The sequence below is a fragment of the Syngnathus floridae genome, chromosome 6 (genome assembly GCF_059516105.1).
Source record: "Syngnathus floridae isolate MCC-2025c chromosome 6, RoL_Sflo_1.0, whole genome shotgun sequence".
Classification (NCBI taxonomy): Eukaryota; Metazoa; Chordata; class Actinopteri; order Syngnathiformes; family Syngnathidae; genus Syngnathus; species Syngnathus floridae.
In genome coordinates, this window is record NC_142418.1 from 15,951,212 (window position 1) to 15,967,722 (window position 16,511).

The following is a 16,511-nucleotide window of genomic DNA, read 5'->3' on the forward strand; positions in this document are numbered from 1 at the left end:
TGCTCTCCTCTCACGTTCACCTGATAAGTGCGGCACTATTTGTTTTCGGTATTACCGATTAGATTAGATAGATGGATTTCATAGATTGAACTGGGCACGAGGCCTTTGGTGCGGCCTCTCATTTTATATTTATGTACTGTTTGTCCAATTCAATAAACTGCTAAAAGGACACGCGTAACCGTGGCTCTCCTTGCCCACATGCAAAAGCATTACAGTGATTTTATTGCACATTTTTTCCACTACATTTTATCTGAAGCTACCACTATTAAATACAAACAATAAAAAAAGTACATTTTCTATAAATAACATATCCCCTTCATGAATTGTCAATGTCCTTCCGTGTTTATTGGATCTTTTTGTCTGAAGCACTCTGAAGATTCTGAGGATCAAAAAGAATATGAAATAATTAGAAGAGGTAAGAATCAGGGGATTCATGTTTATTTACCTGGAGCTGATGATGCTCGCTTAGCAGTCGGTCATACTCCTTGGCCAGACCTTTGGCCTGCCTGCCCATGGCCTCCATTTCAGTGTGGGACTTGTGCACGGCTACACACAAGCAAGACTTCAAATAAGGTTTTTTTTGCTAATAATGCTACAGATTCAGAGAAGCAGATACTTCCAATCCATGATCTTATTTCAGTCAATTATTTTTTTGTGAAAAGAACGTTTTGTGGCAAAAACTCACCCTCTTTTGCCATCTTCAGCTGACTGGACAGGCTCTCAACTTCAATCTTCAGATGATGATTCTTTTCTGAAATGACCTTTTCCTCATCTGAGAGAGCCTGGGGACAATGATTACATTTACCAAAGTCATACTTTTCGATACAATCCTATCATAAAATTGTGATTTCTTCTGACTTGTTTGAGCACACGGTTGTCCTCTTGATGTTTGTTGGCGGCTTTGGCAGCGGTCTCCATCTGTGCCTGAAGACCCGCATTGTTCTCCGCAGCAACAGCCACCTGGTTGAGCAAGACGATGACCCGTCGCATGACACTGGAACATATATAAAATGCACAGATATGGCAAATAAAGCAATGTTTTTCAATGAGTAGTAGGAAATAAAACTAACAGCCAGAGGAAGAGTGAGAATCCCGAGATGTAGAGGTTCCTCTGCGCTCTGAAGAGCCTCATGTGAAGGTGGTCGAAGAGATTGGCGTTCACCTGAGCCTCTTGCATCGGTTCGGGGTTTGAGTACTTGTGTACCTCTCGAGCAGCATCTGAGAGGTGGATAAAATGTTACTCACATTTTGTAGTTGAGATGAACAACAGAGGTGTCCAGGTAGCTCACCGAGGAAAAGAACAATGAGAACCATGATCATGGTGAAGAAACACTTATTCCAGTAAGGGGATAACCACCTCCATATTCTCCAACTGAATACCATACGCCATCTGCAAAAATATTTTATATGTACTACTACAGTTACAATCTTTACAGAGCCTAAAACACAATTAAAACAATTTTTTTTCACCATTAATGTGACCTATAATTTAACATATAAATTATTTACATGTATTGCAATTCTAGCACGCAACACTTTTGTTTTCATTCCAAATATAATAGTAAACTTTATATTCTACCTCTGTGCTGATACGAGAGGTGCACACAGGATGAGGTTGATCCCTATTTCGACATAGAGAAAGAAGGCCACGGCCGTCCACTGAAGGGTCATCTTGGTCTGTTTCCTAGGTCATAGGTCGAACGGGCACTTTCCAATATGAGTCAAGAAGTAAAAAAAAAAATCTGTTTTCGACAGAACTAGTAATTGGGTGTAGGTATGGCAGTCTTATGCTGATTGTGGAAATTTTGATTACTTTTTAATGACCTTTGCACAAATAGTTTTCAGTAAGTACAAAGAAGCTACTTCGTTCCAATTGCCGAGAGGACTAATCTAAGATTGAATAACTCGGCTTTGTTTCTTTTTTTTCTATTTATAGGTGCTTTTTCTTTCCTCAGCCCCCCACCAGTATTAAATTTCATTACCCAATTCAAAAGTGAGGAGACAGTAAGATATATTTCAATTAAACAAAGTAAGCAATAGATTACAAGGAGTTTGACTTACCAGAAGTTGCGTGAGCACAGCACATCCAGAAAAGTCCATGCACACACACATTTGCACACATGCACGGACAACAGCTGCATGTGTGCTACACAACAGTCGCATATGTCAATCACTTTAGGAGCACAAAATAGTTTCCCTCTGTGTCATTAATTAGTCATTGGCCAAATTACGCTTATGTGCTTTAAAAAAAAAAGTGTATTTGTGTTTGTATTTTATTCATATTTTACACTTGGGTAAGAAAAAAAACATTATTTTTATTTGGATTATAATGTAAACTGATTTCTTATCAAACATAATACAAATTTTCTTCAGTTCTTAAAGGTATTAATTAATAACAATAGCAGTAGTACAAAAAGCACTAAACAACAGCAAATGAAGAAGCACAAAATGTATGGTGCAGCCTAAAGATATGTCCTCCACAAGAGAGTAAATTATATGGACAACAGCGACACTCACTGGTGAGGAAGCCCAATTACAGAATGACGTCACATTTTCCATTCTCGGCCACCGTACCAATCGCGGAAGTAGTCAAGTCAATGGTTGTATCCAGGCGGCAAGAGAGTAAACATTGACCCCCTTTCGTGGGTAAAGTGACAATAAACATGGATGACGAATGGGAAGAGGAGGTACGTGATATTATCAATGTAAATAAATGCTTTTAGATTTGGAAAACATAATTGTGTGGCCAGCACGTTAGTTTTTGTGGGGGTTTTAAGACACTCTTGCACATGCGTGCTGTCTACACCAAAACAGTTTTGTTTTCTTGCGCTCCTCTCTGTGTTCTGTATTGCACTTTTTTGACTATTAAAACAATTAGGTTGGTCAATTTTGACAAATATGATACTTGCCTGTGTCCAGGAGCAGATTGTTGTTGTCGAACTGTCTGGGATCATAAATAATGATGCTATGTTCAAGTCTCGGGGCACCTGCAAAATTCTGGTAAGTTTGGACTTTTGTGGGGGTATTTTCGTTGTCTCCAAAAAGAAAAAGAACAAACACCGTCTGTCACTGTGATTCTTAAATCAACTAATTTGCATTTGTCTGATAGGATATTGACAGTGAGCAGCCAATGATGCAAGTGGGCCAGTATGTGTTTGCAGGTGAATATGAAGGTAAGAAGAAGCTCCACTGTTGAGGGAAAGAATTTCAAAAAAGATTGTTTAGGACAAAAATAGCTGGTACCTTGTATTATCTTTAGAAAGAAATTAATATGGTAAACAGACCATATGGCTACATGATCAAAATAAAACTACAGCAGTTTTATTGTACATCTTCACACTTAACCAGATACTGACAGACCTTCAAAGCAATAATTACATATTTTTTCCTCCACCAATTTCCCATTCCAAAGATGCCATAGGAACATGCGTTCTTTTTGAGGAAGGAGAAGGCAAAGGTAAAGTCTCCACGCTAAATGTCTTCTCTGAATGATTTCTAGCACTGCTTTTGCCACAGTCATACTTGATCTTGATGTTTGTGCACATCTACGGGAAAATAAGGCGGTGTACCTGAGCTGATGTACAAGTGTCAGACGGTGAAGAAACTCATGATGCAGCGGGTCTTCCTCAGCACGAAGAAAGAAAATGAAAGTGATGCAGGTAATAGATAACATTGCTGTGTAGTACAAAATCACAATATAACATTGTTTTTGTGTGGGCAGGTGCCGAAGGCAATAAGCAGGGCGACACAGTCTGCCAGTCAGTTGAAGAAACAAAACAGGACGGATGCACACCAGACATGCAATGAAGATGTATTTTGTTTTTATTGTCCACATTATTATTTAATGTCCCTGTCAATATGGAGTAGCTGCCCCATTAAAAAATATTTTTGATAATTTTATTGACATTGTCACCCTGAAGCATTTTGCTTTATTCATGTACATTCTGTGATTTGCAGTTTTTTGTAGTTAATGTGTTTTGAAACATTATTGAATAAAAAAAATCCTACTTTGACTGTTGTACGTAATTGGAAACGTTGACTGAAAAGAAAAGATTGCCTTTGAGGACGTGGCGGTTTTTGGCCAATCCAATCAATGATGCTCACTCGATGTGGACCAATGAGCGAGCGACATGGCATCTGCGTCCTCGCAACGTCATTGGCTACTCGCCGTCCGATTATCGGGTGTGTTTCCTAGAGTCGACGGCCACATCGACGAACTTATCTCAAGACATCGGTAAGTCATCTTGGAATCAATTTGGACTCAATTAAAATACAAATGTCGTTTAATTTAAATACTGCCAGTATGTATTACACAATATCCGGAGCAACTTCACGTTAGACGTAGTAAAATATGTTATAGAAATGTTGCGCTAAGCTAGCCGGTCAAATGTAGCACCAGCAAGTCCATTTTGAATATAACGGTCACTCTTCTCCAATCATAATCAATCACTTGTTTACCAGTACCGTGTTTTGCACGTTTAAAGATGTGCCACTTCTTTTGTTGTCATTTGTGTTACCTAAGCGTCGCATCTGCTTTGTGATTCAGCAGTGTTTGATTTTCTCTGTTTAAGGAGCGTGATTGACTTTAATCTGGCACTTAAAATAGTTGTTCTGTGAATTGCCACGATATAACTAAGTTGAAAGACTTCCATGAGAGTCAAACTAATGACATCATGTTTCATCATCCCCAGTCAGCATACACTTGAGAAAATATTAATGCTCATCAGCTCCAGAGTATGAATTATGGAGATTAATACGTCAAATGACAATGGAGGTGTTTCACAGTGACATGAGGACACATTTTGTTTTCCTTCCCTTGCTAACAATGTCCTATTTCCCCCACGCAGGTGCAGAGAGGGTTGCCGTGTCTACATGGGGAGGATGGAACTGCGGCCGTTTTTAATGTGCTTTGCACTCTGTGTGGTGTATGCCACCAGCAAGCCCACCGAGAAGAAGGAGCGCGTCCACCACGACGACCCGCTCAGCAACCGGGAGCATGACGACGCAGAGAACTTTGACTACGACCACGAGGCTTTCTTGGGCCAGGAGGAGGCCAAGACTTTTGATCAGCTCACTCCTGAGGAGAGCAAGGAGCGACTCGGGTAAAGTTGCTACCAAAGATAAAAGTGTTTGATTATGTTGTGGACAAGGAATTAAAAAAGTGATAAAATGATTGATCTGCTCTTGTGTTGTCTGCAGCATGCTTGTGGAGCGCATCGATGAAGACAAGAACGGTTTCGTGACAGAGGATGAGATGAAGAAGTGGATCAAGCACGCTCAAAAGAGGTGGATCTACGAGGACGTGGATCGCCAGTGGAAGACGCATGACCTTGATCAAGACGGCAAGGTGTCATGGGAGGAGTACAAGAACGCCACGTACGGATACATTCTCGGTAAGAACCTTCAGCCGCAGTTTGATAAAAATCCACCACCATGCCGCCAATTCTCAATCTTTGACCGCAGATGAACCCGAACCCGACGATGACTTCAGCTACAGACAGATGATGGTGCGGGATGAGAGGAGGTTCAAAATGGCTGACCAGGACGGTGACCAGAAGGCCACCAAAGAAGAATTCACTGCCTTCATTCACCCCGAGGAGTTCGACCACATGAAGGACATCGTGGTGATCGTGAGAGATAACAACGCCCGGCAGGTTGCACACCCCTTTCATGGTAGCTGTTTGTTTACATTGCCCTGCCTCGTAGGAAACGATGGAAGACATCGACAAGAATGGAGATGGCCTCATTGACCTGGATGAGTACATTGGTAAGTTCAAATCAAAAGAGCCCCTTTGGGGTCTGAAAGCTGATTGAGGGCAACCCAAGAAGAACCCAACCATGGTGTTGTTCCCCTTCACAGGTGATATGTACAACGAGGAAGGCACCACCGAGCCCGAGTGGGTGAAGACTGAGAGGGAGCAGTTCAGCGAGTTCCGGGACAAGAACAAAGACGGCAAGATGGACAGGGATGAGACACGGGACTGGATCTTGCCAAACGACTACGACCACGCAGAGGCCGAGGCCAAGCACCTGGTCCACGAGTCCGACACGAACAAAGTAAGCCCTCGCGTCCCCCGCATGCAAGCCTTGCTGAACCCTCTCAAAGTTGGAAAAGATTGTACATTTATTTGAACCCTCCTTCCACCAGGACGGAGTCCTGACCAAGGATGAAATCGTGGACAAGTACGACCTGTTTGTGGGCAGCCAGGCCACCGACTTTGGAGAAGCCCTCACTCGGCACGACGAGTTCTAAATTTGCAGCCGTCCGCAAAGACTTTGTGTCCACCACGCCTCATTACTCCTCTTCTCAGTGGATATCAGTTTTTTTTTTTATATATATATATACACACAGGTCATCTAATTTATTTAATTTTTTTGAATGTCTCTTGTCATGCGCACGCACACACACACTTTTGCAAAGCTTCCTTGTTTGATCCAGTTTGAATGGATAAGAAAGTCAAAGGTTAAAGCATTCAGAATAGTTTGGGTGCTTTTGTTTTGTTTTTTGCAATGCACTGGAACAATAACCTAGCCTGATTTATTGACATTGTTGCACCGTTTGAATTTTTGGAACAAGGGCTAAATTGGACTTTTTAAAAAAATGGACCCTTTTGTTCACTTTGTAAGTTTTAAGGCATCTAAATTTATGGACGGAATGCGCTGTTGCGTCATTGCTATAAGTTGTGTATTTGTGTGTACAGTACATTTTCTTGTCTTTTTTTGACAACTGACATCCACTTTTGGCATTGTTTTACACTATTGTTTTATGTGCCAAGCCAAAAACACTCAAACAAGCCTTTATTTCTCAATTGCAAACACTTGAGTATAAAATGTCTTTGCTGTGCTGATATTATCACCACCAACATTTAAAACCACTGTGCATACTTTTACAAAATTAACATGTTTCTTGAGTTGTTTTTTTATTGGCTCTCTGCTTAAGAAACCTTTTTGTAGAGATTTAAATGTAAATATGTTGTTCTGCAAACTGAGCTGACGATCAAGTCCAGTTTTTGTGATTGAAAATATCTTAATAAAAACTATGTAAAAAAATATACAATATCACTTTGGCCTCTTTTTTTTCCCCTTAAATTCTGGGTGTAAATCAATCGTGTGGCAACCACACATTGTAATAACAAAATGGACTGGGGTGACAATACAGACTCTACGGAAAAGGTGAGCGCAAACTCATCCAGCTAGTATCACAAAGGTCAAAGCGTAAGTGCTTTATTACATTCAAACTTAATAATCACAAAGGATTGAATGCATTGCATCACAACTTCAAGGAATTAAGCTTTACCATTTAATTTCAGTCTACTGATTTAAGACAACAGATTTTACTTTTTGGATTGAATTAATGTAACGTATATTGCACCAATTCACTCACTAAAGTGTCAAAATAAATCATTATATGCAGTTTATTGCTCATAAATGACTATTGTGTTAACTTGCATATGAACCAACATGGACTATTTTTAAGCAACAGTGATTTAATCTACCTAGAATTAATTTTAATGTACCTAGAACCAACCAACTTTTTTTAAATGGAGTACTTTGGTTTATTCAAATTATAGTGACTTTATTTTAAAAGAAGGATTGGGTTAACAAAAACATGTTGCAATATCTGAAGGTTATTACGTCACATCTGTTTGTAATTTTGCTTTTGCTCTGTGAGTCACAAACATCTCTGGCAGGCTGTTGTGTAAAGGGCAAAAGATTTTCTTTAAAGTTCTGATGTAATTTCTACATCATGTCAAAGTTCTTTTAACAGTTTATGACATATCATAGAAGATTGAATGTAATAAACACACGAAACCTTCACCTTTATGACTCACATTTTTTTGGGGGGGTATTTAGCTGTTCCGACTGGACAGTCAACATTCAGAAGAAACGGTAGACCGGTTACAATCCATCATTGAAGTACAGCAGCGACGAGAGACAAAGAATACGACTTGGAAGTAAGTTGAGTTAAAGATGCAGAACTTTTGTGAAAAAAAAATGGAATATTTGGAGCGGATTAAAATGGAACGGGGTCACAAGAGTTATCCCACTTGGAGCACATAAAAGTATATATGGAAAATTCGCCAAGGGTATTTAAAAACAGTTATCACAATTAATACAAACATATTTTTGCTCAATAAATTTCCTCAATCTATCCTTTTTAAATTTTTGTCAATTTATTTGTCAATACCAGTGCTAACAATTTAACAACTGCATCTACATTGGCAGGATGAGGCTGTGGCCATTTTTCTTTTTTCATCTCCTCTGTGTGGTGGATGCCAACGGCGAGACCACGGTGAAGGACTTCACCAACCAGGAGGAACCCAACATCTTAGACGAGCTCACAATTGAGGAGCGCCAAATGCACTTCAGGTAAGGTTGCGCTCCAAAACGTGAGGCCAGAGATAAAAGCAACTTCTCACCTTTTGATCATTTTATGGAAAAATCCCAATATCCCAAAATGAATGCTTTTTGGCAAAAGGTACTAACAGGCACCTGCTCCAACAATAAAGCCCTCTTAATTTAAAATATTTAAAACATAATGGAAATTGGTAGGTTCTTCATACTCAGAACATGTTAAGCAAAAAGTATGGAATTTGTTTTTAAAATGCTCAAAGGGGCAATTGCGCCGTTGTGGGAGTGAACAAAGCACAATTTCTAAAACAGAAACTCTGAACATTTCCAATATTCTAGCTCAACTTTTTTACCCGTTTGCTTTTGTGTTATCGGCAGCATCGTGGCGGCGCTTATGGATACAAACCAGGATAGTTATGTGACCATGGAGGAACTGAGTAATTGGATCAAACGCATGTACAAGACGTGGGTCTTCCAGAGAATTGACCACCAGTGGCCACAGTTCGATCTCAACGCCGATGGTCTGGTGTCATGGGAAGAGTACACCAACGTCACCTACGGAGAGCGTATCAGTAAGAACCCTAATGCGGCGTTTATAAAAATCCACCTTGATAGAACCGATGTTCAATCCTACGGCTTTGACCCCAGATGGCCCTGACCCCAATGGGAGCCATGGCCTCAACTGGATGCTGGCGCGCGACGCAAAGAGGTTCAAGGTAGTCGACCACGACGAGGACCAGAAGGTGACCCGATCAGAGTACGCCGCTTTCATCTACCCCGAGCGTTTCGATCACATGGAAGAGACTGCCATACGTGTGAGTGGTAAAAACGACGTCCGATAAATGACACTGTCAATAGCTGTTTAAAATTTTTTTTTCCCTTGTAGCAAACACTGGAAGACATGGACGACAACGGAAATGGCATGATTGAATTGGGAGAGTATATTGGTAAATTGTTTATGACATCAGATCAAAGGTGATATCTTTTTTTTTTTATGACATATTAGTGCAAACAATTGTTACCTTGTATGGCCTGTCATTTTTTGATATTCTGTTTTTGTTTAATTTAATCTTAAAATAATTAACTGCAGAAATTGCCTACATCCTCAGTTGAACAGATTAGTAACTAATAATTAGAAAATTATTAACATTGTACAGGATATACATCAGTTTTTGGGAAAAAAATTCTGATTAATGAAAAATGTAAATGTATATTTAAATATATGTTCAACCAAACCAGAAACAGGGTAGATGCGCCAATTAGCGTAATAGGTATGGGATTTTTAATTAGCTCATTAGCTAAGCTAATTAGCATAAATGGTATGGAATTTTTAAACCTTGAAACTGGCAAAACATACATAAATTCAAAATGTATTCTAAAAAGGAAAAAAACCCGACCATGTTGATCTTCACCTTCTCAGGTGAAAGGTACCTGGAGAAAGGCGAGCCTGAACCCGAGTCGATGTGGCTTAGCAGGCGCAATTTCAAGGGCCTGGACAAGGATGGGAACGGCAAGTTGGACACGGATGAGATCCGAGAATGGATCAAGCCCAACGATCACATCCGCGCTGAAGACGAGGCCAAGCGCTTGTTCGCCGAGTGCGATGTGAACAAAGTAAGAATCTTAATCCCGTCGATGATCAACACTCATTTTCTATTTACTCCCATCTTTCACTAGGATGGCAAGCTGTCCAAGACTGAAATGCTGAACAGCTACGACCTGTTTGTGAGCAGCAAGGCTACCAATTTTGGAAAAGCCCTCGTTTATATCGATGAGGACTACTGAATTTTTATGGTTTTGTTTTTTCTTTACAGTTGACGTCATTTGGTAACGTGACAAGTGACCGCTAATTACTGTAATCTAATTTGAAGGCAGGTTTTTCTACAGGTTATTTACAATTTATTTTTAGGGTTAACTTAATTAAGCCTGTTATCAACCAGTGATTGTTTTTCATTTAGAAAATTCTCTTTAATAGTAAAGACAAGTCTGAATTTCAGATAGGCTAAGTTTAAAGCATTATTTGTGAGTTAAAAATAAATACTTGAGCATGAGGTTCTTGTCTGTGTATTTGCAATTGTATTTTATTGTGGTTCGGAGAATATTTAGGATTTAAAAAGGCAAAAAAACAAATACTTTTTCAAAAGTTAAATGCTGGCGCCCCCTTTTGTCCGCCGTGCATCCGTTTCTTCCATCACTGGGTGAACGTGATAAACATGGGATTGCACCGAGACATGACCCTCATTAACTCTTCGTCGTCCGCCTCAAATTCATCCTCGCTGTTCTTGTCGGCGTCTTCGTCAGCCAGAAATCCTTCGTCGTCCTCGCGGTTCGGCGGCTGGTCCGCCCGCTCCTGGTGTTGGGGTTGCTCCGGCTGGTCCAGCGACGTGCAGGGCTGGTCATCCTCTTCGCTCCATCTTCGCATTGACGGTTCAGGTGACGTGTCCACCATAACCAGCGTGGCCTTCAAAGGGGGCTGCTCGGGGGTGGGCGGCAAAAGCAGTCGAGGGGAGTCCGAAGGGTTTTGCGATGACGCCGCATGAGACTTGCTGAAAGGTTTCTCTATCTCCGCTGAGGTGATCCGGGTCTGGATGCGAGGGACACTAGCAGACGAGGGTGAGGGGCTGGCGGGTGTGTCAACAGGGTCCTCGGTACTTGTCTGCGAGTCGAGACAGGTGCAAGGTACAGATGGATCCGGTGGAGGCGAGTTTTCTGTGGGCTCAACGGGGTTGATGTCCACAGAGTTTGGCCTGAAGGTGGACAAGCAAGACAGGGTCCCGGTGGGGGTGGAGACGCTGTTGAAGGTGATGGTGGCACACTTGGCTTCAGACAAGCTCAGGGTGGCATCGAAGGGAGCCGTCGACTGGTTGTTGGGCTGTTGGCAGGATGGAGGGTCTTTCCCCGAGAAGCTGAACGAAGGATTCGTTGCTCCGTAGTCTTCGCTGCTGAAGCTCACATCTTCCACTCGTGGCGTGCCGCTGCTCGGATTCACCTGAAGTCAAAAGGTGAGCGACATCCGCCAATTCCATCCATCACCATTAAAATGGGAAATTCCGTTCAGTTTAACCGTAACTCAACAACTCACCAATTGAAAACATCGAAGGCTCTGCGGACAAAACAAGCACATTAAGACAAGCACACTCGCATGCTTAATAAGCTGATCCTAATTGTCCAGACATCTTACCACGTTGGGGTGCTTGCCCTGCGCCACGCAACCCCTCTCCAGGGGGTCCAGATGGCCCTTATGTTTCCTCTTCAGCCACAGAACCAAGGTCACAACGCAGCCAATCACCGTCAGGAAGGCCGTGGTGAGGAACAAGGCTTTGCCCAGGGTGCAACTGATGGCGCGGTCGTCAATCAGAGCGCTCAGAGGAACTGTGACGAGATTTCCTGAATATAGTTTTCAATCGTTTCAGGGATTTGAGGAGGATTCTTACTTGATTGGCTTTCAGATAATACATCCACCACCACGGTAGAGACAACGGCATCACCTGACTCCCGGTCTCTCGCCATTACCTGCCAAATATCGATATTTATGCAATACTGCTTTATTTTTATCAGCTGCCCTTGTTAATATTCGTTAGACAATTGTGACCTCGGTTTGCAAGGCAACACCTGAATCGAAAGGAGCGCAATGAGTCACTTGTTGGCTGCTGGGGGCTTACGTGCAGAAGGTGTTTTTGTCTGGCTTTGAGCTGATTGGCCCTGGCAATGAGGAGTCCCTCCTGTGTGACCCGGTAGATTTCTGTGTGATTGGACGAGGGGCTGAAGGTGAAGTAGATCATCGGATTAAATCCCTGCGAGACGGGATAGGGAGGACAATTGAACAAGGGCCAAGGATTTTATTGTACTGCGGACGTCGGTAGACCTACATGTTTAAAGTCCTGGTCTTGCACGTGTAACATCAACGCCCTGTTGCCGTAGGTATAAACCAAGGAGGCGGGACTCTTTCCCGCCGTCACAAAGCCGTGGTATTCAGCCATGTCGAATACTGGATGAAACCGGTTCACCGCTAGAACACGGACCAGCACAGTGGCGACGGTGTACTTCCTGGGGTCGTCGTCCTGAAAGGCCTGCACACCGAGTGAATCCAAAGAGAAGTTCTCCATGAAGGGCCGTAAACCATGTCAAAACAATTTAAGTCGAACCGTAACACTCACCATAACTTGAAGATGCAGTGCTGGTGTGACGAGTCTATCCTTCACCGCACGGGTGAACTTTACTTCTCCTGTCTGTCGGTCCATCAGGAAACGGCCGTGATCATCTCCTGGCAAGCACAACACAGCATGGTTAAAATTCTACTTCGAAGATGACTCAGACATTTTTACTGCACGACCTGAGAGGATGGCATAGTTGACAGTGGCCTTGAGTCCTCTGTCTCCATCCACCGCATGGATTGGACCAGGAGAGAAATCCAGTACAAAGTCCTATAAGAACCAGACCAAGGCGATGGCCCAGAATAAAATGAGTCAGAGGACCTCATTGTCAATTTACGGCCCACATGAGCGAAAGGCAAAAGCCAGGGGACAACCAACCTCTTTGCCTTCTGTGACATTGACAGTGTAAACGGGACTGGTGCAAATGTGATTGGTGCGGTCCTGAAACAAAAGCGTGCAGGGAAGGAACTGAGGGTACTGGTCGTCTCCATCCTGAACGTCCACCACGATGTCGGTGCTAGTGTTGAAATGCTCTGCTGTGTTCATTTCCTGTCACATAGTGGGATTGTTAAGGCCTTGATCAACATTTTTCTATCAAAAATCTGAATTAAAAAAAAATCTTACCGCTGCATTGATAGTGAGAAAGAGCTGAGTTTTGTTCTCATAGTCAAGAGCTTTGGCGAGTGTCACCTCACCACTGTTGTGAAGATTGATTTTGAAGTACTCTGCGTCAGGCTGCAGAACACAAGCATGTATGATCATGATCTCAGCCTCACGGTAGTTGTCTTCATTTTAGATCAACTTACAGATGACTGATCAATGGAGTAAATGATCTGATCATTGTCTGCATCAGTTGCCAGGACGGTAAACACGAGCGTATCAACCGGAGTCAGCTGGACAAAAGGCAGAATTTTATTTTATTTTTTTTTAGTAAAAGTGCATTTATTTTCTGTCTGAGCGCCCTACCTCGTTGATGACAACAGTTTGGACGGTGTCTTCAACAAACTGGGGCCAATTGTCATTCTCATTGAGGATCTCCACTGCGATCCTGGAAACGCTCTGCAGTAGACAAAATTAATGTCAATTTTCAGGTTTCACTTTGAGTATTCTTCTTCTGATAGCTTTTTACTTCCATTATATACACAATAAAGTCAGTCAAGATTGGAATCTTGATCGATCCTAGGGCTTAAAGAGGGGTAAAAAAAGAAATCTGGTGTCAAATCCAGATCCAGCAAGTGTGAACCGTGCCACAGTTTAGCTTTAGCCACCAGCATTCCTAATCAACCGCTAACTAAACAAAACTAGCTTCTGGCAGCTGGTTTACCTGCGGCTTGGTAGATTTGAAGCACCTGTAGCTCAAGCCAAACTACGGCAGGGCGTTTATTTTCTGGACCTGGATTTGACACTTCAGGTAAAAACACTTATCCAAGTCCCAGCACTCTACGGTAGCCATTCGAGCTAGCCTAAAACATATGACGTCAACCCCCCTCAATAAGAGTACAAATTAATCAAATATGGTATTGCATAAAATTTAAGGTAAAATTCTTCTTTATATTTTTAATTTTTGTGTTTATGTGCATTTAGAGTTGACAACCTGTGCTGTGTCATTCAAGTCCAGAGGCTGAATCAGTACCAAAAATATTAGTACTGCAACAGTACTTCCACTCAAACATACACTGAGTACTTTTACCGCCGCTGAACTTCTCATGTCAAAAGTTTACCTGAAGTACATCATCTTCATAGCATGATAATTCCGCTATCAGCACAGGACCCAGTACCTGAAATACAGAAATTGTCAAAGTGAATGGACCAGGATTTATAGAAGAACTCAAAAGACAAACTATACATGCTCGACTAGGAATGTGAATAACTGAACAGAACAACTAGAACAGACTGTAGACTAGAAACATGACATGAGACAAGAACAACCCGAAAGGAAGTGATGTGCAGACAGGACTTAAATACACGACAGGTAACGAAAGACAGGTGACGGCAATTACATAGATCGTGAGCACAGGAGGGGAGGGGCGAGCACACAGTAACCATGGCAACATTAAAACAAGGAAACAAACTGTGACAGATCTTGACAGGAATAGGATAAAGACGTGTGACATGCTGCTTAGTGTTTTGTTTTGTGTGTGTTTGTTGTATAGAATCTACTGAACACCGTTCTAGAAAGCTCCATGGACCCTTGTGCAATATCTCACGTGCCACATTTGTCAGGTACTGTAAAAACCAAAACCATAAACAAAAAGGCGATTGATCAGGATCTACCTCTCGGTCAAGCACTTTCTCCGGTGATGAATTCAAACGTATGACTCCTCCATCCAAAAAGAACCAATCGGCATCTTTCCCGTGGAGTCTCCACTCGACCCCTTCCATTGGGGGGTTGGCCATGAGGTCAGCCACCACTTCCCCACACAGGCTGTTTTCCGCCACCCTCGAGAAGATATCCTGACCGTCCAAGCAACCGCCCCAACCCGACATTCCTGCGTCCCACATGAGAAAATCCACAGAATTAAGCATTCGATGGCTTCATAGAGGGTACTGTAACGTACCTGCGACTGCATGTAGATGCAGGAAGAGCATCAGTAGGAGGGTCCGCTTCACTTTGGCAGTGGTGGCCATCCCTCAGCTCAGACAGACGTCTTGAGGTAGCTGATGGCTGCAAGTTAGGATTGAGAAACAGCTGAAACGTCATTACACGAAAGAATCACCACCGAAGAAGATGAACACTTAGGCCGACTACACAACTGTATTTTAATGATGGACATGATGGTGGTACTTTTAACAGTTTGAGTTACCTAGTATTGCCATCCTAGTGATGAAAATTATGTATTAGTGTTCAAGCTGGCATCCCGTACCAACCTGCTTTTGTTAAATCCTCAGCGTCGGTAGCATCAGCCTCCATGTCCTCCATCCGACGGGAAACACATTGCTGCTTCACAAATGTAAACAAACTTTTAGAGCAATAGCTTCAAAACAAAAGTGGCAAGAGAACATCGGCACGACCCACCAATGCCTCCGGCGACGCACGTTAAAAAGCAGACAGCAGCTTAAAGGACGTATCTAGGGATAAACGTCAGCTCAGGGGATAAAGCCTCTCGGGGGGTGGGGCTTACCTGGTCAGGGGTAAGATGGAGCCAATCAGATTAAGACGTTGCCTTTGAGGGCCCAGACTGTTGCCGTCGGTGAATTTAAAAGATTTGTCCGGCTCAAAAGACAATGTTGACCTTGAGAAAGAGATTGCTATGCAAATGAGGCTCAGCACTCAGGTAGCAGTTGATAATCAAAACAGTAAATGATTCTTTTGTGTCCTTCTTTTAAGATGTGATGTATTTTGTGTCATGCAGAGTTATTTTCTCTCTTCGTGTCAACAATTGAGGTGCCCATGGAGCTCAAACCTTCCCTTGGTCATGTAGGTTTAAAAATCACCCAGTCAGCATCCAAGCGCCACACTACATCATCTTGATTTTTTTTCTTTATATTCAAACAGATGAGGCGGTGCTGCAACAGGTGACATTGTGCAATGACAAGAACTGTCCACCAGATGTCGGCAGAGATTACCAGTGTAGTTACACTAAGTGCCAAGTTGACCTTTTCCCTTTTTTTCAGTGTTTTATGACTGATAAAAACGTTTAAATGTTACTAGTTTGTTGATTTAAAATGACACTTAAAACATTGTATGACAGTTAGCAAAGGTTTTTGTGTTTCAAACACATTACTCATTATAAAGTGGTGTATTTATTTTGGCACCATTTATTACTTATTTCACTTATTTTTCCACTGATATGGCATGTTAACACGATAAACTCTCAACTAAATCATTTCCTGTACACTTAATAAAATGTTTTATGGTGTTGTAGTAGGTGTCATCAAAGTTAATAAAGTGGTGAGCTACAGCACATTGCTTGTACAGTTGAACGTTTTACAACGTTGACATTTTGACCCTGCTACAGATCATTTCTATTAGCATTATTTCCTATGGGAAGAAAAAAAAAAACA

The 16,511-nt window shown here is 42.1% G+C and overlaps 5 protein-coding genes and 1 long non-coding RNA gene across 8 annotated transcripts; 4 read left to right on the plus strand and 2 right to left on the minus strand.

Moving 5' to 3' along the window:
- Positions 1 to 187: 187 nt before the first annotated feature.
- Positions 188 to 2,138, minus strand: LOC148396877 (B-cell receptor-associated protein 29-like). 3 transcript variants are annotated; one of them, XM_088377939.1, is made up of 8 exons: positions 2,061 to 2,138; positions 1,580 to 1,711; positions 1,290 to 1,390; positions 1,071 to 1,218; positions 859 to 994; positions 686 to 782; positions 446 to 546; positions 188 to 379 (listed from the first exon to the last, which is right to left on the minus strand). In XM_088377939.1, the coding sequence occupies exons 2-8, from the start codon at positions 1,669 to 1,671 to the stop codon at positions 344 to 346; spliced, it is 711 nt and encodes a 236-aa protein (XP_088234065.1). In that variant the 5' UTR covers positions 1,672 to 1,711; positions 2,061 to 2,138; the 3' UTR covers positions 188 to 343. The 3 variants fall into 3 exon arrangements, with proteins under 3 accessions (XP_088234065.1, XP_088234067.1, XP_088234068.1); XM_088377941.1 differs by having other exon boundaries at positions 1,580 to 1,707; positions 2,062 to 2,118; XM_088377942.1 differs by having other exon boundaries at positions 1,580 to 1,684; positions 2,062 to 2,094.
- A 414-nt stretch (positions 2,139 to 2,552) lies between these two features.
- On the plus strand, positions 2,553 to 4,013 carry gtf3c6 (general transcription factor IIIC, polypeptide 6, alpha). Its single transcript, XM_088377943.1, has 6 exons — positions 2,553 to 2,687; positions 2,920 to 3,000; positions 3,110 to 3,173; positions 3,413 to 3,457; positions 3,561 to 3,659; positions 3,722 to 4,013. The coding sequence occupies exons 1-6, from the start codon at positions 2,664 to 2,666 to the stop codon at positions 3,805 to 3,807; spliced, it is 399 nt and encodes a 132-aa protein (XP_088234069.1). The 5' UTR covers positions 2,553 to 2,663; the 3' UTR covers positions 3,808 to 4,013.
- A 55-nt stretch (positions 4,014 to 4,068) lies between these two features.
- On the plus strand, positions 4,069 to 7,057 carry LOC148396879 (calumenin-B-like). The gene is made up of 7 exons (XM_088377938.1): positions 4,069 to 4,234; positions 4,848 to 5,102; positions 5,200 to 5,393; positions 5,464 to 5,630; positions 5,707 to 5,767; positions 5,861 to 6,057; positions 6,149 to 7,057. The coding sequence occupies exons 1-7, from the start codon at positions 4,131 to 4,133 to the stop codon at positions 6,251 to 6,253; spliced, it is 1,083 nt and encodes a 360-aa protein (XP_088234064.1). The 5' UTR covers positions 4,069 to 4,130; the 3' UTR covers positions 6,254 to 7,057.
- Positions 7,058 to 7,787: 730 nt separating this feature from the next.
- LOC148396880 (calumenin-A-like) lies at positions 7,788 to 10,403 on the plus strand. The gene is made up of 7 exons (XM_088379384.1): positions 7,788 to 7,955; positions 8,227 to 8,370; positions 8,731 to 8,924; positions 9,001 to 9,167; positions 9,239 to 9,299; positions 9,773 to 9,966; positions 10,030 to 10,403. The coding sequence occupies exons 2-7, from the start codon at positions 8,228 to 8,230 to the stop codon at positions 10,135 to 10,137; spliced, it is 867 nt and encodes a 288-aa protein (XP_088235510.1). The 5' UTR covers positions 7,788 to 7,955; position 8,227; the 3' UTR covers positions 10,138 to 10,403.
- Positions 10,404 to 10,413: 10 nt separating this feature from the next.
- On the minus strand, positions 10,414 to 15,541 carry LOC148396881 (protocadherin-15). The gene is made up of 17 exons (XM_088379383.1): positions 15,523 to 15,541; positions 15,375 to 15,444; positions 15,065 to 15,171; positions 14,781 to 14,995; positions 14,228 to 14,284; positions 13,473 to 13,565; positions 13,313 to 13,399; positions 13,131 to 13,241; positions 12,885 to 13,055; positions 12,686 to 12,776; positions 12,510 to 12,616; positions 12,222 to 12,422; positions 12,015 to 12,146; positions 11,787 to 11,865; positions 11,534 to 11,724; positions 11,435 to 11,455; positions 10,414 to 11,341 (listed from the first exon to the last, which is right to left on the minus strand). Exons 3-17 carry the CDS (start codon positions 15,132 to 15,134, stop codon positions 10,544 to 10,546), a joined length of 2,424 nt encoding a protein of 807 aa, XP_088235509.1. The 5' UTR covers positions 15,135 to 15,171; positions 15,375 to 15,444; positions 15,523 to 15,541; the 3' UTR covers positions 10,414 to 10,543.
- LOC148396882 (uncharacterized) lies at positions 14,561 to 16,205 on the plus strand. Its single transcript, XR_015859139.1, has 3 exons — positions 14,561 to 14,729; positions 15,860 to 15,924; positions 16,003 to 16,205. It is a non-coding gene; the product is annotated as an uncharacterized LOC148396882 (long non-coding RNA).
- The last annotated feature ends 306 nt before the right edge of the window (positions 16,206 to 16,511 follow it).

What these genes read in the sequence shown, in the direction of transcription:
- LOC148396877 (XM_088377939.1), bottom strand. Translation starts at nt 1,671, where the DNA reads ATGACCCTTCAGTGGACGGCCGTGGCCTTCTTTCTCTATGTCGAAATA. An exon ending in TCTCATTGTTCTTTTCCTCG is followed by an intron (nt 1,219 to 1,289) that starts GTGAGCTACCTG and finishes TCCACCTCTCAG; the next exon opens with ATGCTGCTCGAGAGGTACAC. An exon ending in GCTGAAGATGGCAAAAGAGG is followed by an intron (nt 547 to 685) that starts GTGAGTTTTTGC and finishes GCTTGTGTGTAG; the next exon opens with CCGTGCACAAGTCCCACACT.
- gtf3c6 (XM_088377943.1), top strand. Translation starts at nt 2,664, where the DNA reads ATGGATGACGAATGGGAAGAGGAG. An exon ending in GGGGCACCTGCAAAATTCTG is followed by an intron (nt 3,001 to 3,109) that starts GTAAGTTTGGAC and finishes TTTGTCTGATAG; the next exon opens with GATATTGACAGTGAGCAGCC. An exon ending in TGAGGAAGGAGAAGGCAAAG is followed by an intron (nt 3,458 to 3,560) that starts GTAAAGTCTCCA and finishes CGGGAAAATAAG; the next exon opens with GCGGTGTACCTGAGCTGATG.
- LOC148396879 (XM_088377938.1), top strand. Translation starts at nt 4,131, where the DNA reads ATGGCATCTGCGTCCTCGCAACGTCATTGGCTACTCGCCGTCCGATTA. An exon ending in GAACTTATCTCAAGACATCG is followed by an intron (nt 4,235 to 4,847) that starts GTAAGTCATCTT and finishes TCCCCCACGCAG; the next exon opens with GTGCAGAGAGGGTTGCCGTG. An exon ending in ACGAGTCCGACACGAACAAA is followed by an intron (nt 6,058 to 6,148) that starts GTAAGCCCTCGC and finishes TCCTTCCACCAG; the next exon opens with GACGGAGTCCTGACCAAGGA.
- LOC148396880 (XM_088379384.1), top strand. Translation starts at nt 8,228, where the DNA reads ATGAGGCTGTGGCCATTTTTCTTTTTTCATCTCCTCTGTGTGGTGGAT. An exon ending in TGGAAGAGACTGCCATACGT is followed by an intron (nt 9,168 to 9,238) that starts GTGAGTGGTAAA and finishes TTTCCCTTGTAG; the next exon opens with CAAACACTGGAAGACATGGA. An exon ending in TGAATTGGGAGAGTATATTG is followed by an intron (nt 9,300 to 9,772) that starts GTAAATTGTTTA and finishes TCACCTTCTCAG; the next exon opens with GTGAAAGGTACCTGGAGAAA.
- LOC148396881 (XM_088379383.1), bottom strand. Translation starts at nt 15,134, where the DNA reads ATGGCCACCACTGCCAAAGTGAAGCGGACCCTCCTACTGATGCTCTTC. An exon ending in ATGAAGATGATGTACTTCAG is followed by an intron (nt 13,566 to 14,227) that starts GTAAACTTTTGA and finishes TGTCTACTGCAG; the next exon opens with AGCGTTTCCAGGATCGCAGT. An exon ending in ATTATCTGAAAGCCAATCAA is followed by an intron (nt 11,725 to 11,786) that starts GTAAGAATCCTC and finishes ATCTCGTCACAG; the next exon opens with TTCCTCTGAGCGCTCTGATT.